The sequence below is a fragment of the Podarcis melisellensis genome (genome assembly GCF_964234715.1).
Source record: "Podarcis melisellensis genome assembly, chromosome: 2".
Taxonomy (NCBI): domain Eukaryota; kingdom Metazoa; phylum Chordata; class Lepidosauria; order Squamata; family Lacertidae; genus Podarcis; species Podarcis melisellensis.
This window is the reverse complement of record NC_138529.1, coordinates 113960352-113979267: the sequence shown is the minus strand read 5'-3', so window position 1 is coordinate 113979267 and position 18916 is coordinate 113960352. Positions and strand designations below refer to the sequence as shown.

The 18916-nt window shown below is 46.8% G+C and overlaps 2 protein-coding genes and 1 long non-coding RNA gene across 7 annotated transcripts; 2 read left to right on the top strand and 1 right to left on the bottom strand.

The window, feature by feature from the left end:
- Positions 1-460: 460 nt before the first annotated feature.
- Positions 461-9296, bottom strand: LOC309364776 (uncharacterized protein). Of its 2 annotated transcripts, none has more exons than XM_081902675.1 (4): positions 9094-9296; positions 7258-7799; positions 4009-4138; positions 461-2518 (listed from the first exon to the last, which is right to left on the bottom strand). In XM_081902675.1, exons 1-4 carry the CDS (start codon positions 9113-9115, stop codon positions 1680-1682), a joined length of 1533 nt encoding a protein of 510 aa, XP_081758801.1. In that variant the 5' UTR covers positions 9116-9296; the 3' UTR covers positions 461-1679. The 2 variants fall into 2 exon arrangements, with proteins under 2 accessions (XP_081758801.1, XP_081758800.1); XM_081902674.1 differs by having other exon boundaries at positions 461-2521; positions 9094-9292.
- Positions 9297-10501: 1205 nt separating this feature from the next.
- Positions 10502-15131, top strand: LOC309364573 (uncharacterized protein). Of its 4 annotated transcripts, XR_014165856.1 has the most exons (5): positions 10502-10612; positions 11128-11603; positions 11838-11958; positions 12280-14464; positions 14692-15131. XR_014165856.1 is itself a non-coding variant. In XM_081902170.1 (4 exons), the coding sequence occupies exons 2-4, from the start codon at positions 11154-11156 to the stop codon at positions 13650-13652; spliced, it is 1941 nt and encodes a 646-aa protein (XP_081758296.1). In that variant the 5' UTR covers positions 10502-10612; positions 11128-11153; the 3' UTR covers positions 13653-15131. The 4 variants fall into 4 exon arrangements, 3 of the variants coding, with proteins under 3 accessions (XP_081758296.1, XP_081758294.1, XP_081758295.1); XM_081902170.1 differs by having other exon boundaries at positions 12283-15131; XM_081902168.1 differs by having other exon boundaries at positions 12280-15131.
- Positions 15132-17288: 2157 nt separating this feature from the next.
- Positions 17289-18795, top strand: LOC309365417. Its single transcript, XR_014166124.1, has 2 exons — positions 17289-17401; positions 18102-18795. It is a non-coding gene; the product is annotated as an uncharacterized lncRNA (long non-coding RNA).
- Positions 18796-18916: the final 121 nt, after the last annotated feature.

Below are 18916 nucleotides of genomic sequence, written 5' to 3'. Positions count from 1 at the left end.
CTGAAGAGCTGCATTCCCCTCTGAGCAACCTTCCGCAGGTCACATGCCAACAGCGGGAGTGTCCAAATGGCAAAAGTGGGAGGAGCAACTAATGTAAACTTTACCTTTGTACCTTTGTACGCAAGAGACGTCATGAGTTCAAGAAGACATTCCAGTCGGGCAAAAAAACAGGTGGGGTGAAAAGCAGGGGTGCATCCTGGCGGTGGGATTCCAAGGGTGAGAGAGGTACTCCACCTCTGATTTATACAAACCAGTTGGGAGCAACCAAGACAGGATTTGGAGCGTCCTGATGGCACCCAATTCTGCTTCATAACATGTGAATCAGGTGTGGCTGTGCAACAACTGGATTGGTGCCAAGGCACAGCTGGATGAGAGCCAATAAACTGGTCTTGAGGGTTGACCTATCACTTTGGATCTAAGAGTAGTAATCTGATACAGTGATTTATCATTTGCATTTGGATTTTCGAAGGCAAATTTATTCTTGATTTTACATGGTTCACCATCACAGCATATTTTTTTATATTGACAGTTAATATTGTAAATAAATAATATAAATATTTGAGGTCTGTTCAGGAGGGTGTGCATAGAGAGCAGCCTGTGCCAGCAGCAACATTCTCCCATGCTTTGGGTGCAAAATATGTGCTCGCAGACTCTCCATTCACCCGAATCTCCTCCCCCTTCGCCAGAATTCTTGTCCCCTCCTTTTTTTTTTAGAGCTAACCATGGTGCAGTGTTACGTCGACACCAGCACTAATTCTAACCATGGTTATCTTCAGACAAGACTGCAACCAGAATCTTGAGCACGTGCCAGGCTGGAGCCAGCAAGTGAACAGCAGCAGCTGCCAGACTTGGACGGCAGCCCAGGGGACGAAGGGAGGTTTGTCATGGGAAGATCAGAGGAAAGGGCAGGGGGGAGTTCACAGCCCAGAGAAACACAGGACTTAGCAGACGATAGCTTGTTCGAACCAGTTTGCAAACCTCTCAGCGTGCAAGAACACAGAAGAGGAGGGGTACAAGAAAAGGGGATATTGACATCACAAAAGCGACAGAAGAGCTTCGTTTTTTTGCATTGTTTCCTGAGGAAGATAAACAACGCTGAGGATTTAGTTGAGTCGTCATCAGGGTAGCTATAAGTCATGGGGGCAGAGAGCTCCAGACAAGTGGCATGGTTTTTCTGGAGTAAAACCAACTTTTAATTGACTGTACGTGTACGCGTCTTGCTGCTGCTACTGCAGGTGTGCAAATCCTGATTAACACGAGCTACAGATAGACACAATCCTGAGCTATGGTTAAGTCCACTGAGAGAAAGAAGCAGGGTGTACTATAGAGGAGACAGGGAGTGAATCTGTGCCATGATAGTGATCTCCAACCACTGTTAGAAGATTGGGAAAGTTATGTCTGCACACATTATTTGTATGTTTTTAGAAACTGTAAGGACCAAGCTATTCCTGAGCTGCTGATCACAGCCTCTCTCTGTCCACCTCCATCGTGGAAACAAGACAATATGGATTTCTACCTGAAGCCCTCTACCCATATTCTTGGGCAATCTGTGACTCGCCAGATATTGCTGGACTACAACTCCCATCATTCCCAAACATTGGGTCATGCTAGCTTAGACTGATGGGAGTCCCAAACATCTGGAGAACCACAGGTTCCCTCATCCTTGCTCTGTACTTTTATTATTTCTCCTCAGTGTAGGTCCCCTTGTGCTTCATAAGGCTGAGTTTCTGATGGAAGCCCTTGCCGCAGTCTACGCAGTTCCATCGCTTCATGTGGACTCTCTTATGCCTTATCAGGTGAGAGCTGGTGCTGAAGCTTCTTCCGCACTCGGCACACTCGTACGGTTTCTCCCCAGTGTGGGTCCTCTTGTGCGCAATCAGTTCTCCTTTCTGAATGAAGCTTTTCCCGCAGTCTGAGCACTCATACGGCTTCTCCCCCGTATGGGTCCTCCTGTGTCTTATCAGGGACGCATTATGGCTGAAGCTTTGTCCACAAGCCAAGCATGTGTATGGTTTCTCCCCCGTGTGTACCCTCTTGTGGTTTATGAGGTTCGAGGTGGTGCTGAAGCTTTTCCCGCACTCTGAGCACTCGTAGGGCCTCTCCCCCGTGTGGGTCCTCTCATGTATCATCAGGTTCGTCCTTCCGTTTGAGATTTTCCCACAGTATGAGCATTTGAAGGGCTTTTCTCCCTTCTGCATCCTTTGACGATTGAGAAGGACCAAGTTCTGGGAGAGGCTTTTCCCAGTGTCAGAGGACATCTTTTCTCTCTTACACCCATGAACCCTCCCTTGGAAGGGCCTTTCATCACATTCCCTGGGATGAACAGTGTTTTCTGCTGCTGTTCCCAGATGGACTTCCTGGTGATGTATGGGTCTTTGCTGACCTATATCCCTCACTTCCTCCTCAGTGGCCTGGAGGGATAGGCTTTCTGCACTTTTCAAGGATGTTGTGTCAACGTTCATGCAGTCAAGTCTTTCCAGCTCAGGATCCTCCTCCTTCATCCTCACTTGCATATCACCTGCTGGAAGACATCGAAAAACAACCTAAGTTACCTCTTCTTACCTTACATATTGCCTCAATAATAATACAGTGGTACCTCGGGTTAAGTACTTAATTTGTTCCGGAGGTCCGTTCTTAACCTGAAATTGTTCTTAACCTGAAGCACCACTTTAGCTAATGGGGCCTCCCGCTGCCGCTGCGCCACCAGAGAACGATTTCTGTTCTCATCCTGAAGCAAAGTTCTTAACCTGAGGTACTATTTCTGGGTTAGCGGAGTCTGTAACCTGAAGTGTATGTAACCCGAGGTACCACTGTACAGGATAGCTAATGTGGTGTATTGGTTTTAGGAGGAGTGGAGCGACTCCAGTTCTGGGCACCACAGTTCAAGAAGGACACTGACAAACTGGAATGTGTCCAGAGGAGGGCAACCAAAATGGTCAAAGGTCTGGAAACGATGCCTTATGAGGAACGGCTAAGGGAGCTGGGCATGTTTAGCCTGGAGAAGAGGAGGTTAAGGGGTGATATGATAGCCATGTTCAAATATATAAAAGGATGTCACATAGAGGAGGGAGAAAGGTTGTTTTCTGCTGCTCCAGAGAAACGGACACGGAGCAATGGATCCAAACTACAAGAAAGAAGATTCCACCTAAACATTAGGAAGAACTTCCTGACAGTAAGAGCTGTTCGACAGTGGAATTTGCTGCCAAGGAGTGTGGTGGAGTCTCCTTCTTTGGAGGTCTTTAAGCAGAGGCTTAGCAACCATATGTCAGGAGTGCTCTGATGATGTTTCCTGCTTGGCAGGGGGTTGGACTCGATGGCCCTTGTGGTCTCTTCCAACTCTATGATTCTATGATTCTATGACTCCGGCCTGTGGCCTTCTTTATCTGGTTCTCATGACTCTCCTCATTCTTCCCCTACCCACAGACCCCTCCCCAGCCCTCTGTGACCCTCTCAAGTGCTCCTCAGAGGAACTGGCTCCATTTACGTGACCCCTTTTCTGCTCTGCCAGGGTTCTTCACCAACCTGGTACTCCAAGCTGTTGTGGGCTACAACTCCCATTAACCAGCTGTGTTGGCTGGGGCTGATGGGAGTTATAGTCCTGAGCTGAAAAGTCCATGTTTTGTAGTCCCAAAACTACGGTGGAGAATCAGCTCTAAGCCATGGTTTCCTTGCTGGCAGCTGAAATTGTGGTTTGGGTTCTAAGCCATAGTTAGTGCAAACTATTGTGTGGCATGAAACCTGAACGGAGCCAGTGGTCAAATAACAACAACAACAACAACAATAATAAATTTATTACATCCATCCATCTGACTGGGTTGCCAATGCCAACATATATATATATAAAATAAAACATTAAAAATCTTCCCAATACAGGGCTGTTCCCTAAACAGGCCCACAGAAAGAGGTTTCTGTGCAGGACAGCCAATAATTCCGTCAAAGAGCAGGGAATGACAGAAACAACCTCAGGAAAAGAAACTCGTTAACATTTAGCCATAATAAAATCCTTACCCACCAACTTGGTCTCCCCATCATCGCTCTCTTGCTTGGCTTCCAGCAAGAGATGGATTTCCATGGTGGTTGATGAATTCTGCTCCAACGTGGGCAAGTTAACAGGCCCTTCTTCTGAAAGGCCAGGGACCTGGAACAGGAAGAGGCACACAGTTCAGGATCCTCTTGTCAGGGGTCACAGCTCAGAGGCAGAGCAGAAGGTCCCTAATTCAATACCCAGGAGAGCAACTGTCAATCTGTGTAGGCAGACCTGAGCTAAGTGACAATGTGCTAAATATTTATTTGCTAACCTTTATACAGACTTTCTTCAAAGAAATCTTGGGCTAGACCTTTCCGGAAGTCTCTGATGTTGGCATCTGCCTTTCTCAAGAAACAGTGGCGTATTCAGTGAAACCACAGCCTCCCGTGTTGTTTTTGCTGCATAACTGACACTAGAGCTACATGCCTGGAGCACAAGCCTGGGTGGTGTACATGGAGGTCCTGGGATACCCAGAGGACAAAAAAACCCTCTCAACCTTGCTGATGTGGTCCAAAGGAAAGCAGAACAATACATCTGGCACCAGCTTGGCTGCAGAAGTTGCCGGAAGGAGAGGTGCAAGCAGGGCCGTCTTTAGCAGATGCGGCGCCGGGGTGCAAATATTCACCCAGCGCCCCCAAATTACCACGGATAGTGTTGGGGTGGCCGTAGCTGTGCACTGCCAGCCATCGGGGGGTGTAACTCTCCCCCATGCCACTGTGGGAGAGCGATCGCTGCAGAGGCTTGGGAGCAGCCACCGAGACCACATAACACCGGTCTTGAAAGACCTATGTTGGCTCCCAGTATGTTTCTGAGCACAATTCAAAGTGTTGGTGCTGACCTTTAAAGCCCTAAACTGCCTCGGTCCAGTATATCTGAAGGAGCGTCTCCACCCACATCGTTCTGCCCGGACACGGAGGTCCAGCGCCGAGGGCCTTCTGGCGGTTCCCTCACTGCGAGAAGCCAAGTTACAGGGAACCAGGCAGAGGGTCTTCTTGGTAGTGGTGCCCTCCCTGTGGAATGCCCTCCCACCAGATGTCAAATAGAACAACAACTACCAGACTTTTAGAAGACATCTGAAGGCAGCACTGTTTAGGGAAGCTTTTAATGTTTGATGTATTACAGTATTTTAACATTTTGTTGGAAGCCGCCCCGAGTGGCTGGGGAAGCCCAGCCAGATGGGCGGGGTATAAATAAATAAATAAATAAATAAATAAATAAATAAATAAACAAATAAAAATTCCCTTCCAAGCCTCCTCGGGAGGAGAGTGATCCCCGCAGAGGCTTGGGAGGGAAGTTGCGTGCCAGCCAGCCATATGGTTGGCGGGGTGCAGTTGGCGGGTATGCAGGGAAAGGGGAGGCCCCAGCAAAGCTGCGCAGCTCCCCCACTTGCTGGGGCACCCCAAAGAGGCTGGCACCCTGGCGCGACGCACCACTAAGCGCTATGGGAAAGACGCCTCTGGGTACAAGGTGCAATCCAACCACAATACCTCAAGGACTGCCTCTTTCCATATGAACTTTCCTAGACCTTAAGATCATCTTCTGAGGGCCTTCTTTGTGTGCCTCCTCCATGTGAGGCCTGGAAGGTGGCAACACAAGAAGGGGCCTTTTCGGCGGTCGCTCCCCATCTGTTGAATGCTCTCCCCAGGGAGGTTTGTCTGGCACCTGCATTATACACCTGTAGGCACCAGGCAAAAATGTTCCTATTTAACCAGGGCTTTGGCTGTTTGACATCCAATGCTCTTTTAAAATGAGTTGGGGAGGTGGGCGTGTTGGATGTATCATCACTGAAGCAGTCAAATACAACATTTCCTGTTGGCTAGAGTGGACACACAGGGAAATGTGGCTCCAGACAGGGAGGACTTCCTGTCATACCAGCTCTGGAGCATCCTCCGTGTATGTGTGTTTGTGTGTGTGTGTGACCAAATAGATGGGCGTGACCCTAGCAGACCCTATAAAAAGGGCTAGTCATGCAGCAATCTTCCTCTTCTGCTCTTTTGCCATCTTCCTCTCTTCTGGCTCTTAGCCAGCAGCACACGGCTCATCCTTACAGAGGATGAAGCCACAAGGTAGAAAGTCTGAGGGCTAGCTCAGACTTCTCTCTACAAATGTAACTGTAACCACAAGATAAAGCCTGCCTTCAGGACAATACTGTGAAGTGAATGTAAGTAAACTTTACTCTTACTTTTAAACACGACTGTCATGTTATTATTATTTTAAGAGGGAAATAAAGAGGGGAAACTTACCAGGACCAATCCAGACTGGACATGTCAGACTGGATTGCTCAACTTAAATGATGCTAACGAATCCATCAACTTGCTTCCAGCAATGTGCAAGGGAATGTGCTCTGCTGCTTGCTCACTAGCATGAGTGAGGAGGGATAATATTTAATAATAATAATAATAATAATAATAATAATAATAATAATAATAATAATAAATTTATACCCCACCCATCTGGCTGAGTTTCCCCAGCCACTCTGGGCGGCTTCCAATTGAGTTTTAAAAACAATACAGCATTAAATATGAAAAACTTCCCTAAACACGGCTGCCTTCAGATGTCTTTTAAAGATAAGATAGCTGCTTATTTCCTTCACATCTGAAGGGAGGGCGTTCCACAAGGCAGGCGCCACTACCAAGAAGGCCCTCTGTCTGGTTCCCTGTAACCTCACTTCTCGCAATGAGGGAACTGCTAGAAGGCCCTCGGTGCTGGATCTCAGTGTCCGGGCTGAACGATGGGGGTGGAGACGTTCCCTCAGGTATACTGGACCTAGACCCTTCAGGGCTTTAAAGGTCAGTGCCAACACTTTGAATTGTGCTCGGAAACGTACTGGGAGCCAATGCAGATCTCTCAGGACTGGTGTTAAGTTGTCCCGGCAGCCATTCCCAGTCACCAGTCTAGCTGCCGCATTCTGGATTAATTGCAGTTTCTGGGTCACCTTCAAGGTAGCCCCATGTAGAGCATATCCTCTTCTACTTTCCTCAACATCCCCACAGGGTGGTTATTGGGTTTTTAGGTTATTGGCTCTATCGTCTACGACACTGACTGGCAACAGCTCTTCAGGATTTTCAGTGAGAGACTCTCCCAGCCCTACAGATGCCGAGGCCTGAACCCGGGACCATTTGCATGCAAAGCAGAATGGATGGACCTTTGTCCTGACACCACAGGTCTCTTTTTATGCTGCCACTGCCCTCCACAGGTGCATTAAGGTGAACAGCATGCAAAACCCTCACCTCTTGTTCTGTTCTCATGGCATCCCGGTGGATCTTCATCAAGAAATCCTCCGCCTGAGCCACAGCCTCCGTGCAGTTCCCTGGACCACGTTCCCAGACCCAGCTCTGCATCTCCTGGGGCAGGATGGTCAGGAACTGCTCCAGAACCACCAGGTCCACAATCTGCTCCTTGGTGTGTCTGTCTGGCTTCAGCCACCGATAGCAGAGTTCCTGGAGATGATTGCACACGTCTCGAGGGCCGTCAGTCTCCAGGTAGCAGAACTGCCTGAAGCTTTGGCGCCGCATCTCCAAGCTGGCGGCATCCTCATCCAGAATCTCTTCCTTCACTTCCACAGGAGAATCTTCCCTTCTACTAGGCCACCTGCTGAAAGAGACCTGGGTATCCTTATGAACTCCCATGGACACCTGTTGAGGCACCTGCAAGCTTTTCCACCCTGAAAATGGGGCCTGCATCTGCAGTGGCAAAACCTTCTGCCGCTGAGATTCCCAGCCCTGTGGGTCTTGCTCCTCCATTTTCAGGTCTTGCTCCTCCATTTTTATTCCTGGAAAACAAAAGCAATGCCAATAAGCAACAGGCGATGAAAACTGGGCATGTTTACTCTCCCCTAATAGACACATTTTATTAATAAAAAATATAGCATATGTGCTATCTACCATCCATGACTCATGGATGGGGAACATGTGACCCTGCAGATATTGCTGGACTACAATTCCCATCATCCTTGGTTGTTGGCCTTGTTGGCTGGGGCCTGATGGGAACTGCGTTCAACAATGTCTGAAGGGCCCCTGGTTTATACAGGAAGCTGCCTTATGCCAAGTCAGACTGTCAGCTGCTCTCCAGGGTTCCAGGCGTTAAGAGTTTCATGCTCTACAGAAGTGTTTCCCGAAGTTGGGCCTCCAGCTATTTTTGAACTACAATTCCTATCATCCCTGACCACTGGTCCTGCTAGGTAGGAATGATGGGAGTTGTAAGTTCAAAAACAGTTGGAGACCCAAGATTGGGAAACCTTGCTCTACAGCAAGAGGCTGGGATAAAACCTCTGCTTACAGTAAATATTAAAATTAACAATAAAAACAGCTAATAACATTTAAACAAAGATAGAAACCAACAGTGAAAGATATTAAAACATGCCAGCATCTGTGTGTCTGGATAGGTTTGCCTAAACAAAAATGTTTTTAAGCAGGTGCTGCAAAGAGCACAGCGAAGGCGGCCTGCCTTATGACAACAGAATCTGACTTTTAGAAGATAACTAGAGGCAGTCTTGTTTAGGGAAGTTTTTAATGTTTGATGTTTTATCGTGTTTTTGGTAATTCTGTTGAGAATCGCCCAGAGTGGCTGGGGAAAACCCAGCCAGGTGGGTGAGGTAATAATAATAATAATAATAATAATAATAATAATAATTAACAGGCAGACAGGCAGGGATCTCCAACATGTTGCCCCTGCCACACTAAAGGATAAATTTCTTACAGCTGCAGAAGGAGTATGTGTGGCACCTGTTAACATTGCCAGTTCTGCGGATCCTAGTGTCTGAACCAGCACATATTCGATGCGGTGATCCTGAAGGTATGATGAAGATTATGATAATAAATAAATAAGATTATGATAATAAATAAATACAATTTGTGATTAGCACAGCACCCATTCACAACCAATATCAGTGGTCCTTCCTAGCTGATCTGGCGCCCTTGGTGAGAGGTAGAAGCCCTGATCTCCACTGAGCCCGAGGGCACTTGCTGAAGAGTCTCATCTCTCACCCTCTGCTTGCTCTCCCAACAGATCCCCTTCTGCTAGATTCCGCTCAATCCACTCCCCCTGCCCTCCTTCCTTGGACTCACCTGCTTCAGGCCGGCTTTGCATTGCTCGCCCTTGGCAGCAGCCCCCTAATGGCTCCAAGGATAAGAAATCCAAAAGGGGGAGGGATTTGTTTTTCAATTAAAAAAGAAAGGAGGAGGGTAAAGTGGCTTTGCTTTCCTCAATTCTCCCCCAATTTGTCACACACACACACACACACACACACACGGCCACTCTAGGCATCCTCGTTCAGTGCCCTTTAACTCTTTCAGTGCCTCGCAACAAACGCTGGAGTTCATTGGTGTGTCCCCCGCCCCCAGATCATTAATGTTGGAAAGTCAAACAGACTTTCGGAAAACTCATTCGGGGAAAACATTCGGGAACTCGCAATTTTGCAAAAAAAAAAAGGGGGGGGGAATGAGCGCCATCTGTCTGATTAGGTGTTTCCTGTCCAGCAAAAGGACCACATTGCAATCCCAACCTGTGCTTGTCTACTCAGTCGTTAAGTCCCATTAAGTTCAATGGGATTTACTCCTAGGTAAGTGTATGCCCATTGAAGCTCCTCTGCAGACACCCACAAATTGGTACTGTCTCTTCTGAGTTCCCCGACTGTGCAATATATTTATGGTTCCTTGTTTTGTTCAGTACTGTATTATTCAAAGCAGCCTTTAAGAACACCCGGCCTCCCGGGTTACGTACAAACTTAAACCCAGTATTGAACTCGCTAGTTGGTATCTTATAATCACGCTCCAAATTACAGCCTTACAAAGAGTGTGAGAGCTTTACAGAAGGAGCAGGTGTATCCCTGATTTACAGAAGGCTTGTTCGCACATTACACTGAACACTGGTGCACACTGTCTCTGCATATGTGCAGGTGCTCTTGTGAAAGAGTGAACCCTTGTTGACCTGCCTATCACAGTTGCTGCATACACAGGTGTCCAGGCTGTGACTTGTGAAACGCTACACGTTAGCAACTCTACGCGTGTCAAATACTTGTGTACAGAGAGGTATACTGTACAGATTGTGCACTCATAGAATGTAACATGTGAACACTCCTCTTGTATTACCAAGTACACTGGTTGTGCATCCCTTGAATGCAACATGTGGACACACGACACTGAGACTTTGCGATGTATTTTTTTAAGTTGGTATTTGCTGGGATATGTGATGCTGTACAAAACCGTGTGCAAATTAAATAAGTAAACAATAGCAACACGCCTACAGATACAGAAGTAGGGAGAGATGGAGGCTAAGGGAGAGGATACAATTATTATGAATCAAAAGGCGTTAGTCTAAAACTTCTGCTCCCCACTACCCATTAATAAAAGGTGTACAATGCCTCCAATAATCTTTGTGTCGAAGGGAAGAGTTAAACTGACAACTCTCCCGTTCCTAGATAGGCAAGGGGGTGGGTGCGTCTTGGAGGGGCATTGACTTCCTGTTCCTGCCCATCCCCATAGCTTTGGTGCAATAAATAGCTGGGGGCGGGGGGGGGGATATTTTGCCTTAGGAGACTTTGGCTCCAGGGATCTGAATCGCCAGCACTGGAGACAGTAGCGAGAGGTAAGTTGAATAGGGGATGAAGCGGAAAGGCAGAGATCAGCTGGGAGGCGAAAGAGGGAGAGAAACTGCAGAGAAGGGACGGGATTGCAATTGGCCGGTCAGGGTTGCAAACAGGGAGAAGACATGCAAAGTACCCAGATCTTGCGGGTTGTCTGTGCACCAATGCGCCCTGTTTGAACTGGGAAAGGAGCAGGGCTAAGAGATGCAAAAACACTGGAGAGAAAACAAGGTTCCTCTAACCAAGTGTCAGCCTTAAGCTTATGTTTAGGGAAGCTTTTAATGTTTGATGTATTACAGTATTTTAATATTTTTTTGGAAGCTGCCCAGAGTGGCTGGGGAAGCCCAGCCAGATGGGTAGGGTATAAATAAATTATTATTATTATTGGGTGGGGAACCTGTGGCTCTCTTGATCTAGGGGGAGCACAGCAACTCAGAGCACCTGCCTTGCAGGCAGATGTTTCCAGGTTCAATCCCCACCCGAGCATCTGCATTTTTTAATACAAACTCTTTTCTAGTCCAGGAGCTTCAGTGAGAATAAAAAATGGAAGTGCATGAACCACCAGGACCTGGACCAGGCGAGCGATTGGATGCAGGAAGAGGCAAACCCCACATCTGCCAAATGGGAGCCACCAGGGAGTTTCGGATGGGGGCTGCTCCACAGCCCGTTAAGCAAGAACCGAATGAGCAGGGCTGGGAAGGCCAGTGGCCGGGATTCATGGAGACCATGCCGGCCCCTCAGTCCCAGAGGAAAACTCAACGGCTGCCTAAGCCCACCTCAGGAGAGGGCGCTGAGGGATTCCAGGTCTCCTTTGAAGGAGCTGAGGGCGGCCTGGAGCACAGAGGAGGGGACATGTCTAGCACCCTGCTAGGCCTCAGCCGAGAGAGCCTGGATTCTTCAGTGAAAGTGAAGGAAGAGATTCTGGAGGATGAGGACACAGTCAGCAGCTACTTCAAGGAATTCACTGACCAAAGAGCCATGGAGACTCCAGAGGTAATTTAGCCCACTCTGGGAAGCTTTGCAACCAGGATTTATTCAACCTTCCCCTTCTGCCCATCTATATTGTGCAATCAATCTATTTCTGTCCACTCCATTTTATAGGGACTTGACACAGCCACACAAAGGTTGTCCTGCATGGTTGTTCCCTCAGTGCTAGGTGGAGTGGTGATTGCAAGAAATCAGAATTACTTTCTAATTTGTATCTCCCCACCTCCCTTTCTATTTCAGATGCCACCAGGATCCGTTGAAGACGTGGCAGCTGATTACCCCGAGTTAATCTCAAATCCTGTGAAGGGCCAAATTCCTCTGGAAGTCAAGGAGGAGGGTTGTGAAGAGGCCAGCTTGCTGGGTAAGGATTTGAATCCGAAAGTTAGTATTATTTGGAAACTTCTAGATGCTTCTGAAGGTGGAAGTTTTTCTCCCTCTCTTTCAACACTATGACTCAGGCACATTCAACAAACCTGAACGCTGGAAGATTCAGGACACATTTGCAAGGCTTGTATTTCTGCACACCTTTGGGTTTCCCTGAGCCTGTTGATGTGAGGATGGTAGCTTTTTGGCTACATCACTTAAAGGAAAAACTCAGTCTTAAGAGTGGAGGATTGGGTAATTCACTTTATTCCTTTGAGAAAACTTTTTCTAACTCATGCCCTTATTCTGTTTCTTCCAGTAGGCCAAGAGTGGGAGAGCGTAAAGGAGGCTTTTCCACTTAAGCAAATTGACACCAGTGGAATATCCTTGGAAAGAGCTAAAGGGGTGTTTTTCCTGGGTGGCGAGGTGGACGAGATGCCTGCAGTTCAAGAATCCAAGCAGGAGTACCGTCAGTGGACAATGCCAGAATACAGGTTACTTTGTGAGGAAGGTAACAGTGACTCGTGCAAAGGAAGTTTCCAAGATAAATTCTTGAGGCATGAGGCAATACAGATGGACTCAGAGTGTGGAAAGAACTTCTGTCAGGACGTTGACTTAACTAAGAATCAGAAAATGCTGTACACATGCACATTCTGTGGGAAAATTGCTAACAGGAGAGCAGACCTTCTTGTTCACGAGAGAACCCACACTGGAGAAAAACCATACGAGTGCTCCGAGTGTGGGAAAAGCTTCAATACCACGTCTTACCTCACAAAACACAAAAGAATACACACGGGAGAGAAACCGTATAAATGTTCAGAGTGCGGGCAAAGCTTCTGTCAGAAAGGGAATCTGGTTTCACATGTCAGAATCCACACGGGGGAGAAACCATATAAGTGTGGGGAGTGTGGACAAAGCTTCAGTCAAAGGAAAATTCTTGGTAAACACCAGAGGATCCACACGGGAGAGAAACCGTATAAGTGTTTAGAATGTGGGCAAAGCTTCAGTCAGGCATCACATCTCCTTACACACAGAAGGACCCACACAGGAGAAAAACCTCATAAATGCTCAGACTGTGGGAAAAGCTTTAATCAGAAAGGAGACCTTGTTATCCACAAGAGAAAGCACACTGGGCAAAAGCCATATGAATGCTCTGAGTGTGGGAAAAGCTTTAGCACAGGCTATCAATTCATAAACCATAAAAGGTTACATACAGGGGAGAAACCCTATACTTGCTCAGAATGTGGACAGAGCTTTAATTGGAAGTCAAACCTTATTACACACAGGAGAATCCATACTGGTGAGAAGCCATATGTGTGCTCCATCTGTAGGAAAAGTTTCAGCGATAAATCCTCCCTCACTAAACACCTGAGAACCCACACAGGGGAGAAACCCTACAAATGCTCTGATTGTGGGCAAAGTTTCAATTTGAAATCAAACCTTATCACACACCAGAGAACCCATACTGGAGAGAAACCGTATTCGTGCCCCGAGTGTGGGAAAAGCTTAAGTCACAGATCCTCCCTTACGAAGCACATGAGGACCCACACAGGAGAAAAGCCTTATGAGTGTTACGAATGTGGGAAAAGCTTTATTTCTAGCTCTGACTGTAAGAAACACGGAAGGGTACACACACGAGAGAAACCATACAAACACGGCAGGAAATGTCCACTATTCCCTCTGTTTCCGTAACAGAAAATCTACACGTGAACCTTTAGGATGTCCGTGAAGAAGAGTTTGGAATGAAAGCTTCATAAATTTAGACTGTGTGAATAGTTTATGCTGGAGATCAACTGCTACTAGATTAAAAAAAAAGTGAAACTATACAGGGGTTTTTATCTCTAGGCAACATTCCATTCATTGCACATGGAAAGCAGACCTCATAGATAGATGCTTGAAATTCCTTGATAGAAATTAAGTCATTGCTAGATTCCACCATATTAACATTTAGTTTAGTTGCTGAAATTCATTGGAGGCAGATGAAGAACCCACCTCACTCTCCAACAGCCAGAAGATTATCCAAAACTCAGTAGGGCAGATAGGGACAAAACCAGAACTAGGTGTCTCCACCAATCATGGGCTCTGGCTCCACCTAGTGTTGGCCTCCTTGCCTTCCAGCTACCAGTCCCAGTGGGCACCAGTCTCCACTGCTGAACATATGGGTGCTGAACTAATGTTCCAACGTTTTATCTGATGGACTCTGGGCCTGAGCATCCAAAAGGTTGGTGTTGGCCCCTTAGAAGTTCCAAATATTTATTCACCTGTTTTGGAGCGCTGGTGCCTACAAACAAGAGAAGCAAAATAGCTGCTGCTAAAAAACAAACAAAAAAAACAACACCCGGATATATTGTGTGCAGCTAGTAAAATCTGTATTGCATTGGGGTGATTTTGATATTTGTTTGTTGGTTTCTCCCTCTCTCTTTTTAAAGGTTTTCAATATACCTGTTCTGTATAGTTTTCTTTTCAGCCATTGTTAGCCTCTGTCTGGAGTTGGATGACTGGAAGTTTTGAGTGTGTCAATTCATACACACTTCAGACTCCAGGGATGATAAATGTAGTTGATGCACATGCAATGGCTGAAAGAGTTGTGTGCAAATAGTTTTCTCATTAAATTCTAGATCTTCCCCCAATCCTGTTCAATATATACAAATCTCAGGGGAATTCAGCACCATATACTTGCCCCCAAAAACCACAAGTCCTGTCACCTTAAAACACGGACAGGGAACCTCAGGGGCTGAATGTGGCCCTGCAGACCTTTCTCTAGCCCTGGGGACTATGTCCAGGCATCCCGAGTGCTTTTGCCTGGCTGGAATGTGTCCTTGAACTCTGATCATGCCTCTTGCTTCCCTGGATGGAAGACACAAATAGAGGTATAAGTGTAGAAAAGTAATATTTGCATTTGGTGGTCTGCCCATTTTCACCTCTGGCTTCACTCATCCTTGGCCCACAGACGTTTGCCCAAAAAGGAAAATGGCTCTCAAAGCAAAAAAACTTTCCGCCACCCCTGCCTTAAAGGTAAAGGGACCCCTGACCATTAGGTCCAGTCGCGGACGACTCTGGGGTTGCGGCACTCATCTCGCTTTACTGGCCGAGGGAGCCTGCGTACAGCTTCCAGGTCATGTGGCCAGCATGACTAAGCCGCTTCTGGCGAAACAGAGCAGCGCACAGAAACGCCGTTTACCTTTCCACCTATTTATCTACTTGCACTTTGATGTGCTTTCTAACTGCTAGGTTGGCAGGAGCAGGGACCGAGCAACAAGAGCTCATCCCGTCGCGGGGATTTGAACCGCCGACCTTCTGATCGGCAAGCCCTAGGCTCTGTGGTTTAACCCTTACAACCTTGCAGATCAACAAATTTATTATGGACAAAACTTATCTATAGCCATGTTGCTCTGCTGTTTAAGGAGGACCTCTAACAGAAAAAAGAAAAAGGATGACAGCTATATTAGTACTCAGAACTAATGTGTCAGAAGTTTGCAGTGCAATCCTGTACGATTCTACTGAACATAGAAATGGTAAGCCCCATTCAATTCAGTTGGTCTTACTCCAAGGAAAATGTAGCTTTCGGCCTTAAGAGGCAGTGTGCCTTTAAGTACAAGTTGCTAATAAGTCACAATAGGAATATGCCATAGTCGTTGTCACTTATGGGCTTCCCAGAGTTACCTGCCTGGCCACAAAATGTTGCATTGAGATGATCCAGAATGGTTTTTTCATACCACAGAATAGTGAGGAAAAATACAGTGGTACCTCGGGTTACATACACTTCAGGTTACATACGCTTCTGGTTACAGACTCCGCTAACCCAGAAATAGTACCTCGGGTTAAGAACTTTGCTTCAGGATGAGAACAGAAATTGTGCGGCGGCGGCACAGCGGCAGCGGGAGGCCCCATTAGCTAAAGTGGTACCTCAGGTTAAGAACAGTTTCAGGTCAAGAACAGACCTCCAGAACGAATTAAGTTCTTAACCTGAGCTACCACTGCATGAGCTTTCTTGAATTCTTGTTTTCAGTTCATGCTACGATTCCAAAGCAGAGGTCCAGGACCACTTGCATAAAAAGTTTGTGTGCTGCGCCTGAACTACTAACCCTCCCTGGGACTATGAGAATGGGAGAGGAACAATACATTTGCTCTTCTGCTCTCAAACTTTTTCTGTGTTTTTTTAAAAAAATAAAATAACAATGTGCGCACATAGGTATAAAAATACCTGTGCACGTGCTCAGAATGGAAAAGGGGAGTGGGACAGCAGGGATGAAATGACTGAAAGGGGAGAAAACAGCCCAACCCCAAAACATTTGTCAAGCTTTGTGCCCTGTTGTGAGCAATAAATGGATGAGCCATTGCAATTTTCCGAATGGAATGTGCGGCAGCCGAACACACCAATCACAGAGGCATCCATAAAAACTGGGTCTGAATGACTCGCATGATGTTAAAGTACTGCCTGCAATCACCTTTAGGCTTCCTTACTGTAGGGCTGTCCCTGTCCCCCCCCCCCACCCAGACAAAACCTCAATTGAAGGATACTCCTTCACCTCCTGAGAGACTCTGTTCCACTGTCAAATGTCTAATGGCAGTGGCATTTCTGTACAGGAGCCACTCACTTTCCAGCTTCATAAAGTGCTGCATGTTGATTGTTTTGAAAAACTCAAATAAATAAATTTACCAAAAAAGAAAGAAAAAGAATTCAGTATTTTACCTAAGAAATTGTGTACATATAAGAGGTGGGGCCGAAGCCCTGAACACCAAACCATGGATTTTACCCCAGTTTTGCTGTTTTATAAAAAAACAACAAAAACAATTTCACATAAACCTCTTCGCTTAACTTATCTCCAATTAATTTCCCACCAAAACAATAGGACTGTAACAATAAACAAAACATAAACAGCTTTACAAAATCAACGAAGTTTATTTAAACAGACAGAAAGAGGGAAAAACACAGACAAGCCTCATGTAGTAATTATTATTGTTGTTGTTATTTAAATCAAAATAATTCTAAGTCATAGGTTAGGAATACTATACTATGTCCTCAGTAGATGATCTGAACTATTGGTGAATTCTTTAAATGCTAGAGTTGTTTCCCTAACTCAGGGAAGAAAGATGTCCCACAGAGGGGCAATTAAGAGTCATCTTCAACAGCCTTTGCTGTTTGTACGCCCTAATAACATTAGCTAGTAGTTATGTAGAGCCAGTTCAGTTAGGAACATTAGAAGTGACCTTATACCACGCCAGACCAACTGGTTCACGTTGCTCAGAATAGTCTGCACTTACTGGTAGCGGTTCCCCAGGGTTTCAAGCAGTGGTCTCTCCCAGTCCTTCATGGGGGTGTGGGAGCAGCTCTCCATAGTTTCAGGCACAGAGTCTTTCCCGACCCTACCTAGAAAGGGCTCCGTTCACAAGTGAGGGGGAACAGGGGGCACACAGAATTGCAGAATTGGATCTCAAAGGTCTTCTCGTCCAACTGCCTGCAATGCAAAGCATCCATGACAGATGGCTACCAACACCTGCTAAACAACATGTGACGGAGAAGCTCACAGGTCAGGAGAGGCCCTGTCTGACCATCTTCATGCCCCCTCCCCCTTTTCCATGGGGAAATGTGAAGCCAACTTATACTGACCAGGTCAGGCCATTGGTTCCATTGCCCTATAATTATAGCGCTCTCAAATATTTTTTTTAATGGGAGATTCCAGGAACCCAATGCGGGACCTTTTCAAAAGGCACCATAGCTCAGTTGCAGGGAACAATTTGCCCACATATGGCTCATCTCCAGCAGGTGATGTGGAAGGCCCACTCTCCCCCTAAAAGCTTGGAGAGCCCATGCCTGTCAGAATGCATAACACCAGGCTAGATGAATAAGGCTACTTCTTTCATCCTCGTGTTCTGCCTGTGAGATCTGGATGCTTCTGGTGAAAAGTGCAGGAGCCAGTGAGGGGAGCAGCCAGGGGAAAGTTCTACCTCTCTTTTAAATCAGAACCAGTGAAGGGCGTGAAGGTCCTGTGTGAGTGTCTGGAGACGGTTGGAGGATGGTTGGCGGCTAACAGATTGAGTTTGAATAATGACAAGATAGAAGTACTGTTATTGGAAGACAGGGGGTGGGCTGGAAGGGAGGACTCCCTGATCCTGAATGGGGTAACTGTGCCCCTGAAGGACCAGGTGCACAGCCTGGGAGTCATTTTGGACTCACAGCTGTCCATGGAGGCGCAGGTTAATTCTGTGTCCAGGGCAGCTGTTTACCAGCCCACAGACTGTCTTGCCAGTGGTGCATGCTTTATCGCACGCTTGAACTAATGCAATGCACTCTACGTGGGGCCACCTTTGAAGGTGACTCGGAAACTGCAATTAATCCAGAATGTGGCAGCTAGACTGGTGATTGAGAGTGGTCGCCGGGACCACATAACACCGCTCCTGAAAGATCTTCACTGGTTCCCAGTACGTTTCCGAGCACGATTCAAAGTGTTGGTGCTGACCTTTAAAGCCCTAAACAGCCTCGGTCCTGTATATCAGAAGGAGCGTCTCCACCCCCATCATCCAGCCTGGACACTGAGTTCCAGCGCCGAAGGCCTTTTGGCGGTTCCCTTGCTGCGAGAAGTGAGGTTACAGGGAACCAGGCAGAGGGCCTTCTCAGTAGTGGCGCCTGCCCTGTGGAACACCCTCCCAGCAGATGTCAAGGCAATAAACAACTATTTTACTTTTAAAAGACAACTGAAGGCGGCCCTGTTTAGGGAAGTTGTTAATGTCTGATGCTGTATTGTTTTTAATATTCGGTTGGAAGCCGCCCAGAGTGGCTGGGGAAACCCAGCCAGATGAGTGGGGTGTAAATAATAAATTATTATTATTATTATGAAGGCCAGGCAGTGAAACCTGAAGGTTCACGTTTGGCCTGAGATTCCCCACCCCGGCCTAGAGTCTAAGCGATGAGAGAGGTCAGTAATCATCCTTATTTGCTTTAACCATTAAAAGAG